The sequence below is a fragment of the Malaclemys terrapin genome, chromosome 7 (genome assembly GCF_027887155.1).
Source record: "Malaclemys terrapin pileata isolate rMalTer1 chromosome 7, rMalTer1.hap1, whole genome shotgun sequence".
NCBI classification, from domain to species: Eukaryota; Metazoa; Chordata; order Testudines; family Emydidae; genus Malaclemys; species Malaclemys terrapin.
Genome location: NC_071511.1, coordinates 46,265,334 through 46,288,487, shown reverse-complemented (window position 1 = coordinate 46,288,487; position 23,154 = coordinate 46,265,334). Strand labels below are relative to the sequence as shown.

The window sequence follows — 23,154 nt, the reverse complement described above, 5'->3', positions numbered from 1 at the left end:
CAATCCCATTACACAATCCCTCAAATGAAATTTTTCCACATTAAGTCAAAATGCAACAATAAAAGCAACCAATCCTTGTGTCCCACAATCTTGGGTTTCTTAGAGTAAGACAGTTGCTGTTGGGAGCAATATTCTTTCAGGGTGACCCAGAGGAAACTGCCACAAAGGAACCATCCCTCACACTCCCAGTACCCAGAGCTTTAACTGGGCTGATTTAATTGGCAGAGTTGTCCATTGTCTCTGGGCTTGGTGTGCAAATGCTGGGGAGGTTTCAGGAGTTTGGCATGGCACAGGGATACACCTTCCATTCCTAGATATTTTGGGCTTTTCCTTCTCACTGCTTTGCACATAATATAGGATCCTATTTTGAAAGTTTCCTGCCAGACAACAATCCCTTGATAATATTTTCCCCTGCCCTACGTGATTGTAAGAGATGGAGTGGCAGGCAGCCTCTTGAGTCAAAAAAAGATAAAGAGACATCATGGAATAGGTCTCAGGCTTGAGGGGAACTAAATAAATCTTCATCCAGGTCAGAAATTTGTAAGATTGACAAAGGATCATTAAAAAGGGAAGGTCTACTTTGCCTGATCATATATCTTTCTTTAAAAACAAAGAGCGAGATCAGCCAAGTAACAGAGAGGGACTGTATCTGATAACACATGGACAGTGCATTTGTTCAGTTATCAGCTGCTTTAAAAATTGAGCCTATTAGATAAATGAAGGTATTTACTCAAATGACTCATTCATATCCATAAGGCATAGCCTTGCATTAGAATTCTCCAGAAATAGGTAGAATACATTTTGTACTTGTCTTTAGGGAGATTTAATTACTTCTGAATTCAGGAACTGCTCTGAGATGGGGTAACAGCTAATATCCAAACCAGAATTTTCCTGATTCATTAGTGAAGCAATACATTTTAGATTTAAAAATCTGAGTGCCCCCCCCCCAGTGTTTCTCCACCAACACACTTTATTCTAATGTTAGTGTTTTAAGAAGTTTCTCTTCCAGATCTACCCACCCTTTTCACATTTAAATAATTTTCGGTTTCCAGAGAGCTCAGTTTTAGCAGGTGTTTCAGTAGCTAAGCAATAAGAAATGTCTCCCGAGAACCGTTTTCCAAGCTTCTCAAAGCGGTAAGCAAGGAAATTTCAGGAGAGCAATTATAGTCCAAATAACCATCCCATTTAATTGCAAGGACCTGAATAAAACTGATGCAACAAAAAAAAGGAGGGACCATCTATAATTCCTGTTAATGAATAAAGTGATCAGAAATGGTTGTGAAACAAAAATCATTTGTAATTAACTTCAATACATTGGAATTCAGCACAAGTCAATTCTATAATAAAACCATGCAACTTCCACTTTTTGGATTCTTTATGCTCCACACAGTCCATGATTGGCAGTTACTTTATGGAGTTCAATTGTATGGCCCAATGTAATAATGAAAAATAATACCCCATCCACTTGACAGACAATACTAACAATGCTTTGCTTCATTCCAGACTTAGTAGGGGCAGGAGGGGACAGGGCAGAGGTACCTATACCATCTTTGAGTTCCACCGCTCCTTTGGTCAGCTAAGGGATACATTGGCTCATGCTGACACTTACAGCTGTTTCAGGGCTACTCTCTCTGCCTGACCGACTATAGCTCCAAGGTGCCATTCCAGCAGCCAGGGATTGCTGGAATGCAGTAGCACTCCCGCCTTGTTTGTCTCTACCCCTACAACACAGGATATGGTGAGGGGAATGCCATCAATGGTGCCTGGAGATTCCCTCATGCCAGGGGAATCCATAGTTGGATAACTAAGTTGGCTTTATGGCCCATTTACCCTACTGGAGCATGTAAAGGGTACCACAGCAGAGCCAACTATCTGAAAACATGAGGTATCAAGAGTAAAAACAAGGGGAAAAACCAACAACAAAGAAATTAAAAATCTCTCCTGCTAGGTAGCAAAAGATTGTAAAGACAAGCAGGATGGCACTGGGCAAGGACGCTGGCATCTGGATTGGGACCCCAAGGAATGTCTCAGCCAGACATAAGACAGACTCACAGAAGGAAACTTCACCAAAGAACAATAGTGCTTCATAATACAACTGCCCCGTAATCTTCCTCCATTGATATGTTTAGAGTATACTTTTGGATTTGGAAGTGGTTAGTACAGTTAGATTCCAAACTCTTGAGGAATGCTGAGTGCACGAATGCAAGGTGGGCATGTAATTTCTTGAATGGATCTAAAAGTTCTCTGCATCTGGAAGTTACTGGGCAGGCTTGGAAATAAGGTTAGATTTATCCATACAGAACATTTCTGCTGGAGAGGAGCTTATAACGTCACTTGCCATGATAGGTATGTACCCACATGTGTGCAGGGGTCTTTTTCTATTAGCAAGGTGTGCATGTACAGAGCATTGCACATAGTTAATTAGGATTTTGCCTGATGAGGTTCCTCAGGACTCAGGGTACTATTTCTTTGGGGGGGGGGGATTGTTTCATCAGATCCCTAGCTCCTTCAAGGAGGCCAGTATTCCAGTGGCTATTACATCTCCATCCATTTTCTAAATTCTCAATCTTGTTCCTCAAGACAGATGCCATTTAAAGAAATTATAACTATGCCACATAAGGATGCCCATAGAACCCATTGTGACAAAGTTCCTCCTCTACCTTGGTGGATCCTGCACTTATTGGCGGATTTGCTTGCTTCACAGATTCACCCTGTGGGTCAGGAAACAGTCCAGAGACCTTCCCCTCTGGTAGAAGCTATAGTCCAGGTCAATTCCTCCTGTATTTGATCAGGAGTTGGGAGGTATGGGGGGAACCCAGGCCCACCCTCTACTCCGGGTTCCAGCCCAGGGCCCTGTGAACTGCAGCTGTTTAGAGTACCTCCTGGTACAGTTGCACAACACCTACAACTCCCTGGGCTACTTCCCCATGGCCTCCTCCCAACACCATTTTTGTCCTCACGACTGGACCTTCCTCCTGATGTCTGATAACGCTTGTACTTCTCCATCCTCCAGCAGTACGCCTACTCACTCTCAGCTTCTTGCATACCTCTTGCTCCCAGTTCCCCTCACACACTTTCTCTCCTCTGGCTCCCCCTGGGTTGACTGGAGTAAGCCCTTTTATAGCATCAGAGGGGCCTTAATTAGAGTCAGCTACTTAACTGCCTCACCTGACTCTTCGCAGGTTAATTGGAGTCAGGTGGTCTATTGGCCTGGAGCAGCCCCTGCTCTGGTCACTCAGGGAACAGAAAACTACTTATCCAGTGGCCAGTATATCTCCCTTCTGCTACTCTGCTGTTCCCAACTGGTCTTGGTCTATCACACCATGTTAACCTCCACTTGCTTGAGTTTTGAACCTTGACTTCCAAATTCCTTGCTTAATTGTTCACAGCTATGGATACATTTAGATCCGGGGGGGGGCATTCTCAGGATAACCAAGCCAGTCAGCTGTAGTTGTGCAGCTCTAGGCATTTGCATTAAAACAGGATAAATAAAGCATGTCTGGGGTACAGCACAGAACTCATGACACTAGACATTTTTCAATTCTCACTCCCTTTTCATCATGACACATTTCCACCTCCCCCACCTCATATTAACTTTTCTTAATAGCCCACTGTATAAGACAATCTCATTATTAAGGCTGCATTTCATTCACAGAAAGTGAATTTCTTTCTAATGAAAAACACATTTCATCAATTTATTTAATAGCTGAAATTGACCTTACAGTTTCAACTGGAATGTTTCAGTACATTTGCTCCTTTGCCTAAGCACTATCCCCCAGGGCTTTTTACCTACAGGCACGTCTTCCTACTAGATTTTCCCACTGACCTCCTTCCCTGGGGACTCTAGCAGCTTCTGCCAGGGACATCTCAGCTTCTTATAATCCCTATTTCAGGGCTTTCCACAGGAGCTTGACCTGATCCCTGTAGCCTCCCTAGAGAGTAGAAACTCCCCTTGTACCTCTCTCCTAGATTTCCTTCCTCTGACTGAGTTTTCCTCTTTCTGCATGTAGTTTTCCCTGTATCTGTATGTAGTCCTCCCTGACCCTTCACAGCTGGGGTCACTAATGGTAATTAAAAAGAAGAACAGGAGTACTTGTGGCACCTTAGAGACTAACAAATTAATGGTAATTAAGACATCAGAGCAGGATCAGCTGGGGGTTAACTGGTAGGTCATGGGCAAGGTTGAGCCTGATTCTCCTTAACAGGACAGATACCCTGTGATGGTTCTTCTTCAAGCAGCTTAAACAAGGAGCCTGCCCAGCAGACCAGATCACTAAAAATAGCAAGGTGAAGAGAGATAGAACAAGAGTTTAGGAGAAAGTGGACCCTTGTTCTGATCAGAGGAAAAAAGTATGGGTTTTTTTGAGGGAGTTAGATCCATTTTCTCAGTGCATAATTATTCTTTTCCACTCTCTCTTCACCCCACTTTGGTTTATAGGTAGTCTGAAAGAGCAGTAATGAATGAACAGGGGTTGGTAGGTAGGGGAGGTGTCTGTGATGTCCGTGGTAGCAAGTTCATAGAGATTTTAGCAAAAAGGGGGCAGGGGTTGACCTGGATCTTGACATGAATGGGGAATTCATGGAGTTAGGGAATGGTGTGTGTATGTGGGGGAGTGATGGGGCAATGCTTCCTTCCACCTGTGAAAAAATACAGGGGGTATGCAGCATATGATGGTGGCTGGGAAACCAGGACACAGGGAGGCTTTACATGATGAAATTGCAATAGCCAAAGTGCAAGGAGACAAAGGCATGGGAAGGAAGATGCAGAGGCAAAAATGAAACAAACCTATATTACAGGGAAGGGAGGCAGATTGCAGGTCTGAGTCTGGAAGAAAAGTAGAAGGGGTGATGTACAGTTTGAGAATGAACTTCTCAGTTCAAGAATTAATTCTTCCCCCAGTGGAGACAGGAAAATGTCCTTGGGATAGTTTAATTGTGGGTGTGAGAGCGGCACCCCCTAACAGATGTTTCAAAACATTGCAAAAAATGTTTTCACAAATGTACCTCCAAGACCACCAACTCCCCATCCCACCAAATACCCCTCTTCTCAAAAAGCCTCACAATCAGAACTTAGTCATGTACTGGCCAAAAAACCCCAAGTTAATTGAAATGAGAACAGGAAATTAGATCAAACTGAGTATGTAGCACCCTACTTGTCCCCAAGTTGAGGCAAGTGAGGAGCTGCAATATAAATGGGCTTCCAAACCCCAGCTAATGAAGAGTTAAGACATGCAGTCCCAAGACTGCATGCTTTTGTTTTCTCAATTAGAAGACACCGCAGTAGAACAATGGCTTACAATTAAAATTGGTTTTGAAATGTAGAGTGTCAGAAAAGGTTCATCACAATGTACATTTGATCAAAAACAAGGAGGTAGTCAGATGTGTAATACAGGCAGAGAAAAGCTGATGGAGGGAATTACTGTATCTGTGTGTGAGAGAGTGCGCGCATAGAGGGAGAGAGATGGGCTGGAGACACGCACAAGGGAAGCGGCAGCCCATAAGCAATCATTAAAAGAAATGGGCAGGGAACTGTGCATACAGTTCTTATTCAGCTTCTGCCTAAAAGATTTTTTTCCCCCTTTTTAATCTATGTTTTCTTTGCAGCCTGTCCTATTGGCCATTCACTTCTTTCTCTTCCTGGCTGTGTCACCTCATCCATATGACTGATGAATATGCAAATGAATCAGTTTTATAATAGTCTATCCTCTTTAAAAACAGGCGATAAATTTGGACTCCCAAGCAGTATGTTCCAAAGAAGCTATTATACCAAGTGGGAGGACTGCATGGGAGTGGGGGTAGGGTTCATGGAGGTAAGATCCAAGTACCATAGCTAATAATCGGAGCACTTTATGATGTGTGAGAGTGTTGTGATGGATATTTTGTATAACTGAGCTAAAGACCACAAGGAAAAGATCTCCTATGAAACATGAGAATCCATAGAATACAGAGCACCATTCATGCCTTGTCTTGCAAACCTCTTCCATGGCAGAGTAACCTACATTAAGGTAGGCACCAAAAAAAAAAAAAAAAAAATCACTGAGCTTCAAACAGTTGCAACATTTCAGTATCATTACAAAAATCTTTAGGGTGTGGATGCTATCCACTAAAAGCAATTTTGTTTTACTTTGTTCGATGTTCTATGTTCCCATCCTTGCTTCTTACTGATGTTGAGACTCTTAATACTCACCACTTTTTAATGCTGTAACAAGTGCAATGATGCCGAAGGACCAGCAGGTAGCTCCACATCCACAAAAAAACCTTTGAAATTAAAAGCCTTCATTTTCCAAGGCTTTGTCTAATCTACATCTTTTGCCATGTGGGGGGGTGGGGGGTGGGTGGGAAGGGTTACAACATAATTATCCCCAGATTTAGTTACAAAACACTTGCATATTTCAGTGAGGATGGCACATTAACCACATGCTCAAACTCTGCTGAAATCTTTGATGTATCCAAGGCTTTGGTGTGGCTCAGTAACAAGGTTAAAATAAAGCTTGTTTATATAGTAAATGGAACCAGATTGTGTAACAACCATGTTGTAGCCAGTTTCCCCTACATGGCTGAAGTTGTAGCACATTTGGGCTTGAAGGGTTGACATATATTACATGGCATTTACCTCACATGTTCCTCTGTCCCTCATTAAAAGATGTTAAGCAGAAATATTCCCTCATGCCCCCTCTCCCCATTTTCACACTGTACTTTGGAGATCTTCCTGGGGCTGCCCCTTGTGGTTTGACTTAGTCCATTCCTAGATGTCACGGTACAACAGAATGTGATGGCATTCGTCAGAAAAATAATATGTCACAGCTTCCACAGTCCAGGGACTGGTATTTGAGTACCTGAGGGCCTGACTCACCAATTTGTCACTCCAGTTTTCCAGTGGCGTAACTCCATTGATTTTGAGGAAATTACACTGCTGTAAACTTGGGGTAATGTAGTGATGAATTGGGCCCTGGGTATACTTTGGAGTTCTCCATCAGAAATGACCAATGCTTAAGCACATCCCTTAAAGCAGTGGCTCTCAACCATTCCAGACTACTGTACCCCTTCCTTGAAGGAGTCTGAGGGTACATCTACACTACAGCGGGGAGTCGATTTAAGATACGCAAATTCAGCTACGTGAATAGCGTAGCTGAATTCGACGTATTGCAGCCGACTTACCCCGTTGTGAGGACGGCGGCAAAATCGACTTCTGCCGCTTTTTGTCGGCGGCGCTTACTACCACCTCCGCTGGTGGAGTTAGAGCGCCGATTTGGGGATCGATTGTCGCGTCCCAACGGGACGCGATAAATCGATCCCCGAGAGGTCGATTTCTACCCGCCGATTCAGGCGGGTAGTATAGACCAGACCTGATTTGTCTTGCACACCCTCAAGTTTCACCTCACTTAAAAACTACTTGCTTACAAAATCAGACAAACATACAAAAGTGTCACAGCACACTATTTCTGAAAAATTGCTTATGTTCTCATTTTATACAATTATAAAATCAATTGGAATATAAATATTGTACTTATATTTTAGTGTACAGTATATAGAGCGGTATAAACAAGTCATTGTATGAAATTTTAGTTTGTACTGACTTCGCTAGTGCTTTTTATGTAGCCAGTTATAAAACTAGGCAAATATCTAGATGAGTCGATGTACCCCCAGAAGACCTCTACATACCCGCAGTAGTACATGTACCCCTGGTTGAGAACCACTGCCTTAAAGAGCTCCAGACTGCTTGAACTGACAAGTTAAGAGAAAACCTGAGCCACTGTTTTGCAGGAGACCAACGGCTCAGACTTTTAACCTTTAGATGATGGGAAATCCACTGCAGAGGATGAATAACACTGGGACCACGATGGCTGTCATATTTCTATATAATCAAAAACGGGCAGATTACTAGAAAGACATCCTTTGCACTCCTTGCCCTACTAGCTGGGATATGGGAGAACGAATTCCAACTTGAAGAGGTGTACAACTCAGATGGCTGGTATGATGTGGTAGCTACCCTCTGAAAACAGATGAACTCTTGGGAGGAAGGATAGATGGTCTTGTGGTAAAGGCACTAAACTGGGACTAAGGAGATCAATTCCTAGCTCTGACACAGACCTCCATCCATGTGACCATGGGCATGTCACTTAATCGCTCTCTGCCTTATTATCCCCATTTTATAGATGGGGAGTAACGTTTCCCTATTATACCAGAGCCTAAAGGATAAATCAATTAATGTGAGATACACTATGGTCATGGGAGTAGCTAGATTGAAAACATGAAATAACCCTTCAGTGCTTGCATTTACAGAGATTTCTGATTTAAAAACAAAGCTTTGAGAGTAAAAAGATGTTCAGATAAGCTGGCCAGCCTTTGAGTGCAGGTGGTATTTTTCCTTTTTAAACTTTTCCTTTCCTGCCAAAATCCTCAAAGATGCCTGTACCTGGTACTGTATCATGAAACCACACAACGTTTCAATGAAAACAGGGACTACTGTAGGAAGAAATGCTGGAACATCATGATTTATTAAAATAATTTTGTAAAATCCTAAGATTACACAAAGAAAAGTGGATGGTTTGTAGGAAGAGCCAGTGCTTCCTACATGGGACCAGAGCCCATCTGTAAGGTCGAAGCATCAAGCAAATCTTCAGTGGAGAGGTAACAAGTTCAGTGTGGCTTTCAGATAGATTGGAAGATCCAGACTCTGTTTGGCAGGATTGCTTTACTTCCTGTACACTGCTGTCCTCTTGTCTGACCCTTTCAGCCCCTCATTTCCCTTGTTACAATGTGTTTATTTGCACCAATGGAAGCACTTAATTTCACATAAAAAGCTCTCAACATTCTTGCTGATGTTTTGTTCGCCTCAAATAAAACCAGTAATGCAGTAAGAGGAAACAATATGAACATAAAGTAGAAGAACAAATTAACAAACCACAGCCAGAATACCATAAAACAGAAGTTTGAGTTAGGAAAAAAAAGACAATGGGTGCATATCCATGTTGGGACTCTGGATCCAGCAGTATTGCTGACATAGGTTTACACTTTCTAGTGTCAGAATGGGTCAAAATACTCCCCAAGGTTTAAAGTTTGCTTGTTAAAGCACAGCAGGTAAAACCTAACAGAAATAAGCATTTTACATCAGGCATAAGACCTGCATGTACTAGACTGGATGAAGTCAGATAATGGGATTTCATACAGAGAACAACCCTTTCCATTTCTTTGTGGACTTCAGACACCTCTTTTTAGAGCAGAGGTGTGTATAGTTATCCAGTTGTGTTCATTGAAGGTTCACAGACTCAGCAGGATTAATGACATGTTCTGAGTCCTAATTAAAAACAAACAGCTTTATGTAAAATACTGCCATAGATTTAAAAAACAAAAACAAAAAACGCAAGAGAGGGATATGCCAATAGAACAGACATGGCATCATTGTAATTGTAGAAAATGAACAAACTACTGAATTAGAAAAGTGCTACAAAACCTGAATTTCACATAAGACTAAGGATCTGTGTGAATAAGGAAATGCAAGAAGGAAACTCTTACTCCATCCATTAGCTGCACAGGAAGGTTTTCCTAAACCAAGGACAGTGATTCCCTATTCAGATGATGATGTGCAGCTGTAGGAGTTAAACCTGGAAAACACTCACTGTTCTAACCAATGCTAACATGAGCTGCGATTCAGATGCGCCAGCAACACCAAGAGTTGAGACTGTGCTGCTTGTGTGAAGAGAGCAGTGATGTTTCACTCCATTCCCCTTGCCCGAACTCTTGAACCTCTCCTACCAGAACACTTTGGTCTTCCCCTCCACAAGCTTAAAATCACAGTAGAAGTCAGGCTGTGGTTAAAACCTTTGTGCATCAGTATCCTAAGACTTGATCTCCTGTACCCTCTGCTGCCCCAAAACAGCTAAAGCTGTGTCAAAATTCCACAATTTCTGGTAATGCTAGGTACCCCTGGCAAAATGTAAAAATCATATGACAAGAACAAATCCCCCTTAAAAAGCAAAGCCCAGAAAAAGTTCTAGAATGATGTAGACTTTAACACTTCCCCCCCTTTGCAGGCCAGGTTCCTCTTTTTCTCAAGGCCAGCCCCTTTGTGGTATAGGGTGAGCTGACCCTGCTCATTTTTATTTGTTCCTTTTAATTTTAACCCTCAAATCCTTAGCTTCCTCTCCTTTAGTCTCATTGGTTGTTACATCCTGGGGCTGCGGAGGAGGTGCCTGCCTGTTTCTGTTTCTTGCGGCGTTTGTTGAGGAGGCGGTTGTTGGATGTTTTCAAGTCTTTGATTTTCACTTGGTCGTAGTCCACTCTCATGGTAGCCAAAGCACTTGTCATCTCTTCCTGAAACCACATTGAACAATTGTGAAAACTCAGACATAGGCAAGACAGCCATTCCATCCTACTGATGAGTGACTGTCTGACAGAATGGAGGCCTGTTGTAGGTTATATTATAATCAATAATAAATTAGACCTTTCTGTTGCCTGGGAGAGACTAAAAGTGTTATCACCTGCTAACAAGGTATGGGAGCAAAAATCTTACTCCTACTCAATGTAGGCTGCCTATGTGAGTGTCAATGAATTTTGCAAACAGAAAATAGTTCAAATTTACAAGAGAATGCACCAGACTAATGGTCAAGTGATCAGAGAACATCCAAGAGGCCTGAACAAAATACATACAATCAAATAGAGACATGGGACTGAAAAATCATAAATGAAACTATCATCTCAATCCCTTTAATGACATTTTATATGTGAGTCTTGGCCTTATCTTAACTCATTTCGCAGACAAAACTCCATCTTAATGTAGTTTAAAAGTTGAGAGAATGTCTGAGTAATTTAGGTTAAAATACATTACAGGGATGTTGCAATTATCCCAAACATTATAAAATGTTTATAATTTTAACCTTAAAAGAAATGAAATATGTTAAGGTATGGAAACAGAGTTAGAGAATCCAAACAACCTTAAGTCTGCCCTATAATGACAATGTAATAACCATACAGTTATGATCAATGAACAACAGTGTTTGGAGTCCCAGATTAGATTTAAATGATTTTTTTTAAAAGACAAATTAGATCTTTTTCACTCTTTTTCCTTACGGTGTCTCAGGGCAGAGTTAAGGTTGTTTGGGTGCCCATAATGTGCATTTCCATACATTAACATGTTTGGATTTCTTTCATTCCAAAGAAAGAAAGGCCTCTCCACCCCTTCTCAAACCCCATTCTGGGAAGAATCCCCAATAATCACAAAACTAATAATTCACACAGCTGTTCTTTGGCTGACCTTCACTTCATCCCAGTGGTCTTTATCCTCTTGCAGGACCCGTGCAGTATGAAGAGGGGTTGGTGGTACCACCATTGATTTCTAAGGAGAGAAATAAAACCAGAAAGAAGCATTCTGCAAAGCTAGCTGTGTGAAATGATCACTTACTCTCATGAATGTATTGAGGCAGAAGACCTATCTAAGCTACTTAAATGGCCTCCCATTACCTTAGAATCTGAGTGCCCAACAATCAAATGCATTTATCCTTTTTTCACCCTGTAAGGTAGAGAAGTATTATTATCCCCCTAAAATATCACCAAGGCATAGAGGATGTAAAAGCCACAGTCTGGCATTTCATTTGTTTTTTATTCTTTTCTAGGTTTTTTTTAAAAACCATATATTGTGTATTCTTATTATACTTTGTTTTTAACAACTGTTCATTCATTAAGTATCCCATTCAAAACAGTTCATTATTTTTCTTCTAGCATTTGTGATAGGGGAAATTTCATTTTGCACATATAGTACTACTAGCTATGATCTCATCAGAACTTAAATGTAGGGAGGGACACAGTAGTACTCCCATAGGAAACCTTTCAGGAAAAGTCAGGTCTGGGTGAATTGGCAAGTGGAAACACAATCAAATGTTTGGAACAGGTGACTGGGAATTCGGTCACTTGAGTTCTATTCCCAGCTCTGCTCAGTATTTGCAGTGTGATGCTGGGCAAATAACCAAGCTTTGTGCCTCAGTTTCCCCATAAGTAAAATGAGAACAATTATACTGACCTCCTTTTGTAAAGCACTTTGAGATCTACTGATGAAAAGTGCTATATATGAGTGAGGGATTATTATTCATCCAAATGTAAAATAGGTACAAAATAACTGACTGGAAAAGGTTGGGAGGCTCAATTAATGGCTGAAAATAATTTAGATCCTTGGCTGAAAGGTGCTACAGAAGAGAAATGTATAGTTTTATTATCTTGAGTAAGTACATATTCAATGCCCCCAACAACTGTTTTGCTTGAGATGCTCTTTCATATAAGACTTAAGACTGAGGTCCATGATCTCTTGTCAAGAAAGGTCTTGTAGATCTTTTTGGTAGAGTAGGGTTGTTAGCTCAATTTCCTTGCTAAATTCCAGCTGAGTAATGACACTTTGCCTGTCTACAGCTCACACTGTAAACTCAGTTGGGCACAGAATTCTCCTGCTGTTGCATTCCATACCAAAGCAGGCTGCATTTCAGCAAAGGGTGAAGAGATCCCTGTGCATGTTATCATCATTTAACGTTTATATTGTAGTAGTGCCTAAAGGCCACCCAGATCAGGGTGCCATAAAATTAAATCCTGCTCTAGCTAATATGGCAAGAGGAAGCCAAAAGCATGGCTGATGCCTTCTCTGGAAAAAGACTCCATGCTGACCGAGGCATGATTTGTCAAGGATAGGCTGGGGAGGTGGGAATGGAAAACTGGCACCATGGAGTGCATTTTAGTTTCTCTGAGCAGGAGCTGAGTGTGCCTCCACCTGCTGACAGTTACTGCTTGCTGACTGCCACTTCCATACCAACTGACTGGAGGACAACATGCTCCTCCTAAATGACAAACCACATCCTCTTGCACCCGAGATGCATGGGATAGTGCCCTCATCCATGCTTCTAACACAAAATGAGGACACCCAGCTGATTCACAGGGGGCTAATAAGGCTACATTCCTTCATGTTTGTAAAGGGCTTTGAGATCTTCAGATGAAAGGCATCGCAGACTTATCTTCAGCAATGACTACAATAAAATAAGACACTATATGAAGTTATGTTGCTGTTTGTGTCTCTTCCTCCTGGGGTGGGCACAGACAGGGAAGTTCCTCAGAACTGCCATCCCTGGGAGAAAGGATTGTGCATTGTAAGCATTCTGTCTCCTTTGGGTTTGTTTTCATGGGAGTGAGAACCTAGCTCTGTGTTAGGCATGAACGTCGAAAATTTATAACATTCTCAGTGACACCTACAGACCAGAGATTGCATCCTAAAAGCCTCTGTGCTTGATTCATCCTGATAGCACCTTGGAACCCTAGCAGGAATTTGCTTCCTGCTTGAGATAATAAATATTACTTTATGAAATATAGACATCTGCTCAAATACTTGGGAGAAAAAAAAACAAGTGACAAAGCAAGACTTGAACTAGTGTCCTCAACACCATCATGTATACCAGTCTCTGTTGCTTTCTCATAGGTTACAATTAAATCCTTCCCCTTTCCCAGGCATTTTCAGATCTATGCCAAGGATGAGAATTCCCTTAGCATGAGGCTCTGAATTCATATCAACTTAGCTAAGCCTGGGACTTCTAATAGTAGCTCTTCATAAGTTCTGCAACAATGAAGTACCATGGCTTTTTTTAAAGGGAGGAGGGTGGTGCATGCTACAGTCAGTAGCAACTCTTGGCTGAGAGTAGGTAGGGATGTACTTGGTTCTTGCTCACAAGAACTGTAAAGTGTGTCCTCTGGTACCACAATGAGGAACTGTCTCTTTGCAGACAGGTGTCCTTTTACAGAGAGCACACTGGGTAGAGTCTTTGCTAATTAACAATGAGTAATAACAACAACGCTCTCCCTTCATGTGCCAGGCAGAGCAGCATTTCAGGCTCTGTATGTAAGAATCCATCCCTCTCCTTTGGTAAAAATCACGCAGGACTCACGTTAATCCAAGGATGATTCATAAACTGAGAAATCGTCATTCTCTCAGTCGGGTCTGTCTTAAGCAAGTGACGAATCAGCTGCTTGGCTGAAAGACAAGTACCAACATAGCACACTGTATTCTGCTATATCCAGCACAATCTTCAGAACAAGAATTAAGAAGGGTAATTGTATACAGCTCAAGACACCTACCTGTGTCTGCTCTCATGTTGAAAAGCAGAGGAGATGGGAGAGACAGAGAGAGAACATAAGTACATGTACACACAAACACACGCACACAGGAAAGATAGTAGGAAGAGGAGACAAGAGGGTTAGGGATTCTATGAGCCAGTCTACACCCTGAAACTAACCTGTTGCTGACTACAGGTGTCAGAAGTGGGTCCCGTGGACCAGTGTTGAAAACCGTACACCTTGGCTGTTGTCTAACACAGGGTTTTCTGTAGCTCTACATCAACTTAATATCTAAACCTTTAATGACCACGGCATATACCAGACAAAATTGTTCTCAGCTCTGTTGGTGTATCATTCTTTCTGTAATCAGTTTTGTCCCATCCATACTAGCAGTTACACAGTTTTCAGCACTGGTTCAAGGGGATCCATTGCTGAGTTTGGTTTGTAGAGAGGGCTGAATAGGTTCAAATTAGGAGGGAACTACCCTCAATCACATCCATATGAAAACAAGTTTTCCAAATAAATTACCTCTCTCCACCTTCCTCTAGCGTTTTAATAACTGCTGTCCTGGGAGAGGATAGGAACAGAATCCAGGGGAGAATGAGCATTCACCCGGGGACATACAACTGATGCATCGTCCTTCACATTAAATGTGCAGTGGCCCACTCCGCATGAATGTCCATGAGATCCCAAAATGGACAGCTGTACCACATCTCACAATGTGACACAGTGATGATATCTGTTTTTCACTCAATAAGTAAACATTAAAGGGTGTTATCACAGTATAACCCACTTCTTTTCTAACAAGCCATTCCATCATTAGAAGTATGATCAGAAGCTGAACTTATTTCCCTGACACATGGTTTGGCAAGTGAGAGTAGGTGGTCTAGGAAACTGGTGTAGTAACAGGGAATCAGAACCTTTCACTTCTAGCACACTGATTTTAATTCATCCAGGTCACCACTCAACAGCTGACTTTGGTCACTAGTTTAGCTGAAATAGATCGTTGACCTCAGCCTAATACAGGGGTCGGCAATCTACGGCACGTGTGCCAAACATGGCACGCAAGCTGATTTTGAGTGGCACGCAGCTCCCTGCCGCGGTCCCGGCCCCCAGCCCCACTCAGCCCCCGCGCCCACCGCTCTCCCCTGCGGGGGCAGGAGGCAGAAGCTTGGTTCCTGCCCCTCCTCCTCTCCTTCCCTGCGCCAATCAGCTGATGGCCCTAGCGAAGGGGAGGGGGAAGAGCGGCAGCATGCACACAGCTCCGTAGAGAGAGGTAGGGATGGAGCCTGGGGGAAGGGGGTGGATCTTCCAGCCCCCTGCCATGAACCGCTCGGAGCACCCCCACGAGCCCAGCACCCCAGCCTTCTGCCCTGCACCCCCCACACCTCCAGCGCTCTGCCCTAAACCCCCCACACCCCAACACACATCCAGTCTTCTGCTCCCCCGCACACCTCCAGCCCTGAACCCCCCACACCCCAACACACACCCAGCCTTCTGCCCTGCACCTCCCCAGCCCTCTGCCCTGATCTCTGAACACCCCCCCCCATACCCCAGCCTTCTGCCCTGCACCCCCTCCCCCAGCCATCTGCCCTGACCCCTGAAACACTTTCCCCGCTCCCCAGGTCTGGGGTCCCGGCTGCAGCCCTGATCATTCCTGCTGCTGGCCTAAGTGAACAGAACCCCAGGCTGGCAGCGAGCTGAGCAGGCTGATGGCGTAAAATCAGCATTTTAATTTAATTTTAAATGACGCTTCTTAAACATTTTGAAAACCTTGTTTACTTTAAATACAATAGTTTAGTTATATAATATAGACTTATAGAAAGAGACCTTCTAAAAACGTTAAAACTTATTACCGGCATGCGAAACCTTAAATTAGAGTGAATAAATGAAGACTCGGCACAGCACTTCTGAAAGGTTGCCGACCCCTGGCCTAATACCTGGATGATAAGTGTCCACCCACATCACAAAATTTATTTTGAGAAGTTGGCAATAGCAATAAGGAGGCCAATGTCTGAGTTCTCCCCTGCAGCTGTCCTTGCACCACACTGTTACCTGTTTTATAGATTAAGGTCTTCAGTTTCCAGGGATGTTTAACACCTCTCACCAGCACTAAGTGCCCTTTAATAAAAGTTTTCTGTTATTTACGTTCCATACGGCTCAGGAAATGCATCAATCCCTAGCCCTTCCCTGTATCATTTTATAAAGTCTTGATTTAAAGGACATCACAAAAGAAAGACTCCTTAGAAACAGTCTGAAATGTAAACACATACCCCTCTCACCATCCAGTGTGTATGTGTGAGTAACAGAGACACAGGCTAGTTCAGTTACCTTCTTCTGATACTTCAGACCATTCTGGATTGGGAAACCCATATTGCCCCATCCGAATTCTCCTTTTCATTCCTGGGGAAATGGCTTGTCCGGTGTTGGAGTAAAATGGAGGAAACCCACACAGGCTGTAAGAGAGGTGCATTGAATGGTTGTAACGAGGAAATCCCCACATTCCTTTGTCCCATATAAAGTCATACAGCCTATGATTCTTCCAAAGATGGGATGAGTAAAATCCCAGTGACTAGTCCATTATTTAGTGCAATGGTATCTGGGATGGAGGTAGGCAAGACATATGGGTCGAGAGTCTGCTAATAGCTGGCCTACCCTTGTTTATTTATCTGTCCCCATATCTCATACTTACAGAATATATGTGATGACACCAAGAGACCACATGTCACATGATTTGTCATATTTCTCAGGACCGAGGACTTCCGGGGCTGAGGAAGGGAAAAATCAGAAACAGTTGATTGCCAGATATTTTCCTCACCTCTAAACAGCAAGTAGTAGTATAAAATGACAACAAATATATGTTGCAGGAAAAAATAAACGATTGGGTATCACTGCTATCTTTTCTATTTACAAACTGCTGTGTGATCTCTATGGAGCTCCACATGTATGGGTGTCAATCTGAAAAACTGCACAATTCCTCATTGGCAAATTTCTGCTCAGGAGAAGTCCTGAGCTAAAGTAGCAGAGGGTGCTGCAGCTCAGGACTTTATGGGGATCCAGGATTGGAATAAACAGGAGTGCATATTGCAGAGATTGGAACTGAAGTGCACTGACAAAGCTATGTGGGGAAGTCTTGCACTGCACCTGCCTGGATTGTGGTTGGTTACAGCCAGAATTATTATACTCCATCGCATCTAATTCTTACAAAAGTACAAAAATGAGAAAAAAAGATCAGGGGCTCGGGAGGTGGGGAAAACTGTTTTTTTTCTTAGGGGAAACAAATTGTTTTTAGGTTTGCTTAGCAAGAAAAAGGTTCTCTGAGTATATGAGCAATTCATGCTGGTTTATAGAGGTATGGAATGGGAAAAGTCAGCCTGTTCAAGTGCAAATATATAGGACATTAAAATATGTGGATATGAATTCCTTTAACATGTCAGTGTGCTGATCTTACGCATGGTGGGTACAGCCCAATGTTGTTTTCCTAGTGCTGTTTTTCTTTACATGGTTTTTGCCATTATCACTTTAATTTTGCCCAGCCCCCCAGGAAGATACTTACTCCATTAAAAACATCAAATAGGCTTTCAGATGTATAGCAAAGGGGATCAACTCTGCCAAAATAGTGAAGGCTTTTTATTATCCCTTCTCATCCCCAAAGAGGGGTTATGAGCGCAAACTGACTCAGCCATACAAAAGGGAGAGTGACTTTTCATCCTATCTTGAGGAAATCATTGTCCTAAAGATTGCAGTGGATGTACCCTAGAATCAGTACAAGTACAGTGCAATGAGACATTCAGTACATTGGTACACACTGCTGGATGCAAGTAAGGCAACATTTCAGCCAAGACTAAATTTTGTTCTTGGATTACCAATTTCTCCATTTTCCTACTTTAAAAATGCACCTTTATAGTTGGGGGAATGATCAATCACCCTGTTTTCTCTCACCATGTTTTTATGCTAAGCAAAGTTTTGCAAGAAAACATCCAATGGTTGTGAAGGCTGGGTTCGGATTACGGATTTAATCACATCAACCCACAGTGAAAAAGCCAACATTATTTCTGTATAGCCAAGTTTGCCATTATGTTTTCTCTCTCCTTCCCACGCAGAAGGGCTTGAACTCTTTGTTGGGACTAGGTTAGTGTCCAAGTATGACCACAATTAAAATTCTGGGTGTCTCCTCTTCATCTCTGTGGGAGAAAAGAGGTGCCCTTCACAGCATGGGGAGCTTTCCCGAGGTCTTCAGACTCGCTGGGATGATTATACATGTGGAGGAGGGCCTCCCAGAAGACTCACCCACATAATAAGGAGTGTAACAGGGCGTCTGCAGTGCATTCTGTACAGTGGTCTCTTTGGCAAAACCAAAGTCTGTGAGCTTGAGAACTGCATTCTTTTCTTTGGATGTGTAAAGTAGGTTTTCAGGCTGCAATGGTACCAAGAGAAAAGGTAATTGCAACAACATAGAAGAAGGGTCTCAAAATAAATTCTATTGGGCTATACTCCTAATTTATCCACGGGGCCACCCATTAGCGACCATGAACTGCTGCACTCTCTCTCCTCACTTTCCCACCCCAGATTTAGGATCATTCCCCTTCCACAATAGGCAGCATCTTTGCCTAGAGCAGGCATCAAAATCCTTCCCAACCCAATAATCACAGAAAAATGGGCTCAGTCCTGCACCCACTGGAGTCAATGACAAAATTTCCATTGACTTCAATGGGTGCAGGACCATGTTTTCTATGAACTCCTCTTTAGAACATTACACTTTGGGGGATTATTCTTTCTGACCTACATGGCATCTAATCTGATGAAGATATCGGTCCATGCTTTGTGTTTCCATGAGGCATTCAGGCAGTAGGAGCTAAGAACTAGGGTACTGGTAACAGCTCATTTTAAGAACCAGATCCATGAGCAGTGTCTGACACTACTCTATTAAAACCAGCACAAAGATACAGCTTTTCCCCGAAAACTGAACTAATTCTGCCCTTGCAATCTGTGTACTAGCACCTTTGCACAGTGCACTCTGAGAGAAGAGGAGAAAGGGCACTGGGAGTTAAAGTATTAGTAAGTAAGGACTTTATTTAACTTCACTGGGAGGGAGAAGAAAACACTCTGAAATAACAGTTCTGTACACAGATATGCCCTCTTCCACACTGAGGTTATTAAGATGGAAGAAAAATGTTTTGAGGAAGGACTTGAAGGAGGAGGGAATTGAGGGATGGCTAACCAGTTTGTACCATTTCTGCATTAACCTGCTGTGCATGTGGCACATGTTGTGTAGCCAACCAACATCTAGTTCTCATGCTTATGTGTGGCAGTGGCACAAACTCAGCTCTGCCAAAGTACATGGAATTTAGTCCCTTAACTTGTAAATCATCCTCCAAGTCCCTCTTTAAAACACACTCCTTCCATAAGCCCTATAAACCCTAGTCCTCCTTTCAACTAAATGTGAACAGAAATAGATGCTAGAAAACACACACACAAATGAATACGTTGTGGAATGGGAATAGGACAGGTGCTAAACCCCATCACTAAATCACTTGTTCTTTGTTACATCCCATCCCTCATTTGTACATTGAGTATTTAGATTGTTCCCTCTTTGGGGGCACGGGTCTTGTCTTTATTTTTGCTAAGCACACTACAAATACTATGTAAATACAAGTATCAAAGGGGTAGCCATGTTAGTCTGGATCTTTAAAAGCAGCAAAGAGTCCTGTGGCGCCTTATAGACTAACAGACTTATAGGAGCATGAGCTTCGTGGGTGAATACCCACTTCTTCGGATGCATGTAGTAGAAATTTCCAGGGGCGGGTATAAATATGCAGGCAAGAATCAGTGTAGAGATAACGAGGTTAGTTCAATCAGGGAGGATGAGGCCCTCTTCTAGCAGTTGAGGTGTGAACACCAAGGAAGGAGAAACTGCTTTTGTAGTTGGCTAGCCATTCACAGTCTTTGTTTAATCCTGAGTTGATGGTGTCAAATTTGCAGATAAAGTGAAGATCAGCAGTTTCTCTTTGAAGTCTGGTCCTGAAGTTTTTTTGCTGCAGGATGGCTACCTTTAAATCTGCTATTGTGTGTCCAGGGAGGTTGAAGTGTTCTCCTACAGGTTTTTGTATATTACCATTTCTAATATCTGATTTGTGTCCATTTATCCTTTTACGGAGGGACTGTCCAGTTTGGCCGATGTACATAGCAGAGGGGCATTGCTGGCATATGATGGCGTATATTACATTGGTGGACGTGCAGGTGAATGAACCGGTGATGGTGTGGCTGATCTGGTTATGTCCTGTGATGGCGTCGCTGGGGTAGATATGTGGGCAGAGTTGGCATCGAGGTTTGTTGCATGGATTGGTTCCTGAGTTAGAGTTACTATGGTGCAGTGTGTAGTTACTGGTGAGAATATGCTTCAGGTTGGCAGGTTGTCTATGGGCGAAGACTGGCCTGCCACCCAAGGCCTGTGAAAGTGAGGGATTGTTGTCCAGGATGGGTTGTAGATCACTGATGATACATTGGAGAGGTTTTAGCTGGGGACTGTATGTGATGGCCAGTGGAGTTCTGTTGGTTTCTTTCTTGGGCTTGTCTTGCAGTAGGAGGCTTCTGGGTACACATCTGGCTCTGTTGATCTGTTTCCTTATTTCCTCATGCGGGTATCGTAGTTTTGAGAATGCTTGGTGAAGATTTTGTAGGTGTTGGTCTCTGTCTGAGGGGTTGAAGCAGATACGGTTGTATCTCAGTGCTTGGCTGTAGACAATGGATCGTGTAGTGTGTCCGGGATGGAAGCTGGAGGCATGAAGGTAGGCATAGAAGTCAGTGGGTTTTCAGTATTATTTGCACCGCGGTGAATGGCAATATACAAAAATCTGTAGGAGAACACTTCAACCTCCCTGGACACACAATAGCAGTTTTAAAGGTTGCCATCCTGCAGCAAAAAAACTTCAGGACCAGACTTCAAAGAGAAACTGCTGAGCTTCAGTTCATCTGCAAATTTGACACCATCAGCTCAGGATTAAACAAAGACTGTGAATGGCTAGCCAACTACAAAGCAGTTTCTCCTCCCTTGGTGTTCACACCTCAACTGCTAGAAGAGGGCCTCATCCTCCCTGATTGAACTAAGCTCGTTATCTCTACACTAATTCTTGCCTGCATATTTATACCCGCCCCTGGAAATTTCCACTACATGCATCCAAAGAAATGGGTATTTACCCACGAAAGCTCATGCTCCTATACGTCTGTTAGTCTATAAGGTGCCACAGGACTCTTTGCTGCTATGTAAACACAATAATTTAATAGCAAAAGCCTGCCAAATCTCCCCCACTAAATAGGCAGGCAAATATTAGCTAGTACCTTAAATCAGTTCTGCATGATAGTGTTAAATGAGCTCTCCCTACTCCTGATTCTGAACTCTGCAATAACATTAAGAATATTTGAAAAGTTGCATTTACATCTTGACTGCCTCAGAGCTGAGTTTGCAAGAGCCGTAAGCAGTGCCACTGCCATAACAAATGGGTGCCAATCATAAAACACATCCTACATATAAAGTGGGCTAGCACAGAAATGGTACAAGTGTGTCAAATGTCTATTTCAGGACAGGCTGTATCTCCTCTGCTGAATGGGACTGAGGCATTATCAATGATGCTGAGGAACACTAAATAGCCAGGGGTATAGTTCTACATGGCTTTATGGAGAGGATGGCTGAGTGCACCAACACCTGTCTTGCAAGTGTGTATACCAGGGGTCGGCAACCTTTCAGAAGTGGGGTGCCGAGTCTTCATTTATTCACTCTGATTTAAGGTTTCGCGTGCCAGTAATACATGTTAACGTTTTTAGAAGGTCTCTTTCTATAAGTCTATAATATATACCTAAACTATTGTTGTATGTAAAGTAAATAAGGTTTTTAAAATGTTTAAGAAGCTTCATTTAAAATTAAATTAAAATGCAGAGCCCCCCGGACCGGTGGCCAGGACCCGGGCAGTGTGAGTGCCACTGAAAATCAGCTCGCGTGCCGCCTTTGGCATGTGTGCCATAGGATGCCTACCCCTGGTGTATACTGTATGCAGGCCAGGCATTCTTGCTTCTCTGGAATAGCCTGAGGTTCTTACCACTGTTCTAAATCAGGGTCTGAAATCCAGATCTGCTTTCCGGAATGATTCTCTTCAGTATTGTGCCACAAATAATTACCAGGTACTAGCACCTTCCAACATCATCCTCTTTTTCATTAGCTATTTTAAAACACTCTTGAAGAAAGAGAGCCAACTTAAGAAATATTCAGACAGGACTGCACTTTTTTTTTAACCTGCTGTTGTTACAACACCTCAGATTGCTAATGAAAAGTGATTAGATTAAAAAAATCATAGAATCATAGTAATGTAGGACTGGAAGGGACCTATGTTAGCAACAAGAAGAAAGTCAAGGAAAGTGTGGGCTCCTTACTGAATGAGGGAGGCAACCTAATGACAGAGGATGTGGAAAAAGCTAATGTAATGTACTCAATGCTTTTTTTGCCTCTGTCTTCACGAACAAGGTCAGCTCCCAGACTACTGCACTGGGCAGCACAGCATGGGGAGGAGGTGACCAGCCCTCTGTGGAGAAAGAAGTGGTTCAGGACTATTTAGAAAAGCTGGATGAGCACAAGTCCATGGGGCCGGATGCGCTGCATCCGAGGGTGCTAAAGGAGTTGGCGGATGTGATTGCAGAGCCATTGGCCATTATCTTTGAAAACTCATGGTGATCAGGGGAAGTCCCAGATGACTGGAAAAAGACTAACGTAGTGCCCATCTTTAAAAAAGGGAAGGAGGAGGATCTGGGGAACTACAGGCCAGTCAGCCTCACCTCAGTCCCTGGAAAAATCATGGAGCAGGTCCTCAAGGAATCAATTCTGAAGCACTTAGAGGAGAGGAAAATGATCAGGAACAGTAAGCATGGATTCACCAAAGGCAAGTCGTGCCTGACTAACCTAATTGCCTTCTATGACAAGATAACTGGCTCTGTAGATGAGGGGATGTGTTATTCCTTGACTTTAGCAAAGCTTTTGATACGGTCTCCCACAGTATTCTTGCCAGCAAGTTAAAGAAGTATGGG

The 23,154-nt window shown here is 42.9% G+C and overlaps 1 protein-coding gene across 1 annotated transcript in view; it reads right to left on the bottom strand.

Annotated features, from left to right (window-relative positions):
• Positions 1-8,479: 8,479 nt before the first annotated feature.
• MAPKAPK3 (MAPK activated protein kinase 3) overlaps positions 8,480-23,154 on the bottom strand; it is an 81,398-nt gene continuing 66,723 nt past the window's right edge. Inside the window, exons 6-11 of the mRNA XM_054035778.1 lie at positions 18,373-18,499; positions 16,775-16,850; positions 16,414-16,538; positions 13,914-13,999; positions 11,255-11,335; positions 8,480-10,314 (exon numbers count right to left, since the gene is read on the bottom strand). Of these exons, the coding sequence (XP_053891753.1) occupies positions 10,156-10,314; positions 11,255-11,335; positions 13,914-13,999; positions 16,414-16,538; positions 16,775-16,850; positions 18,373-18,499 (654 nt within the window). The 3' untranslated portion in view covers positions 8,480-10,155. The remainder of the gene's footprint in view (positions 10,315-11,254; positions 11,336-13,913; positions 14,000-16,413; positions 16,539-16,774; positions 16,851-18,372; positions 18,500-23,154) is intronic.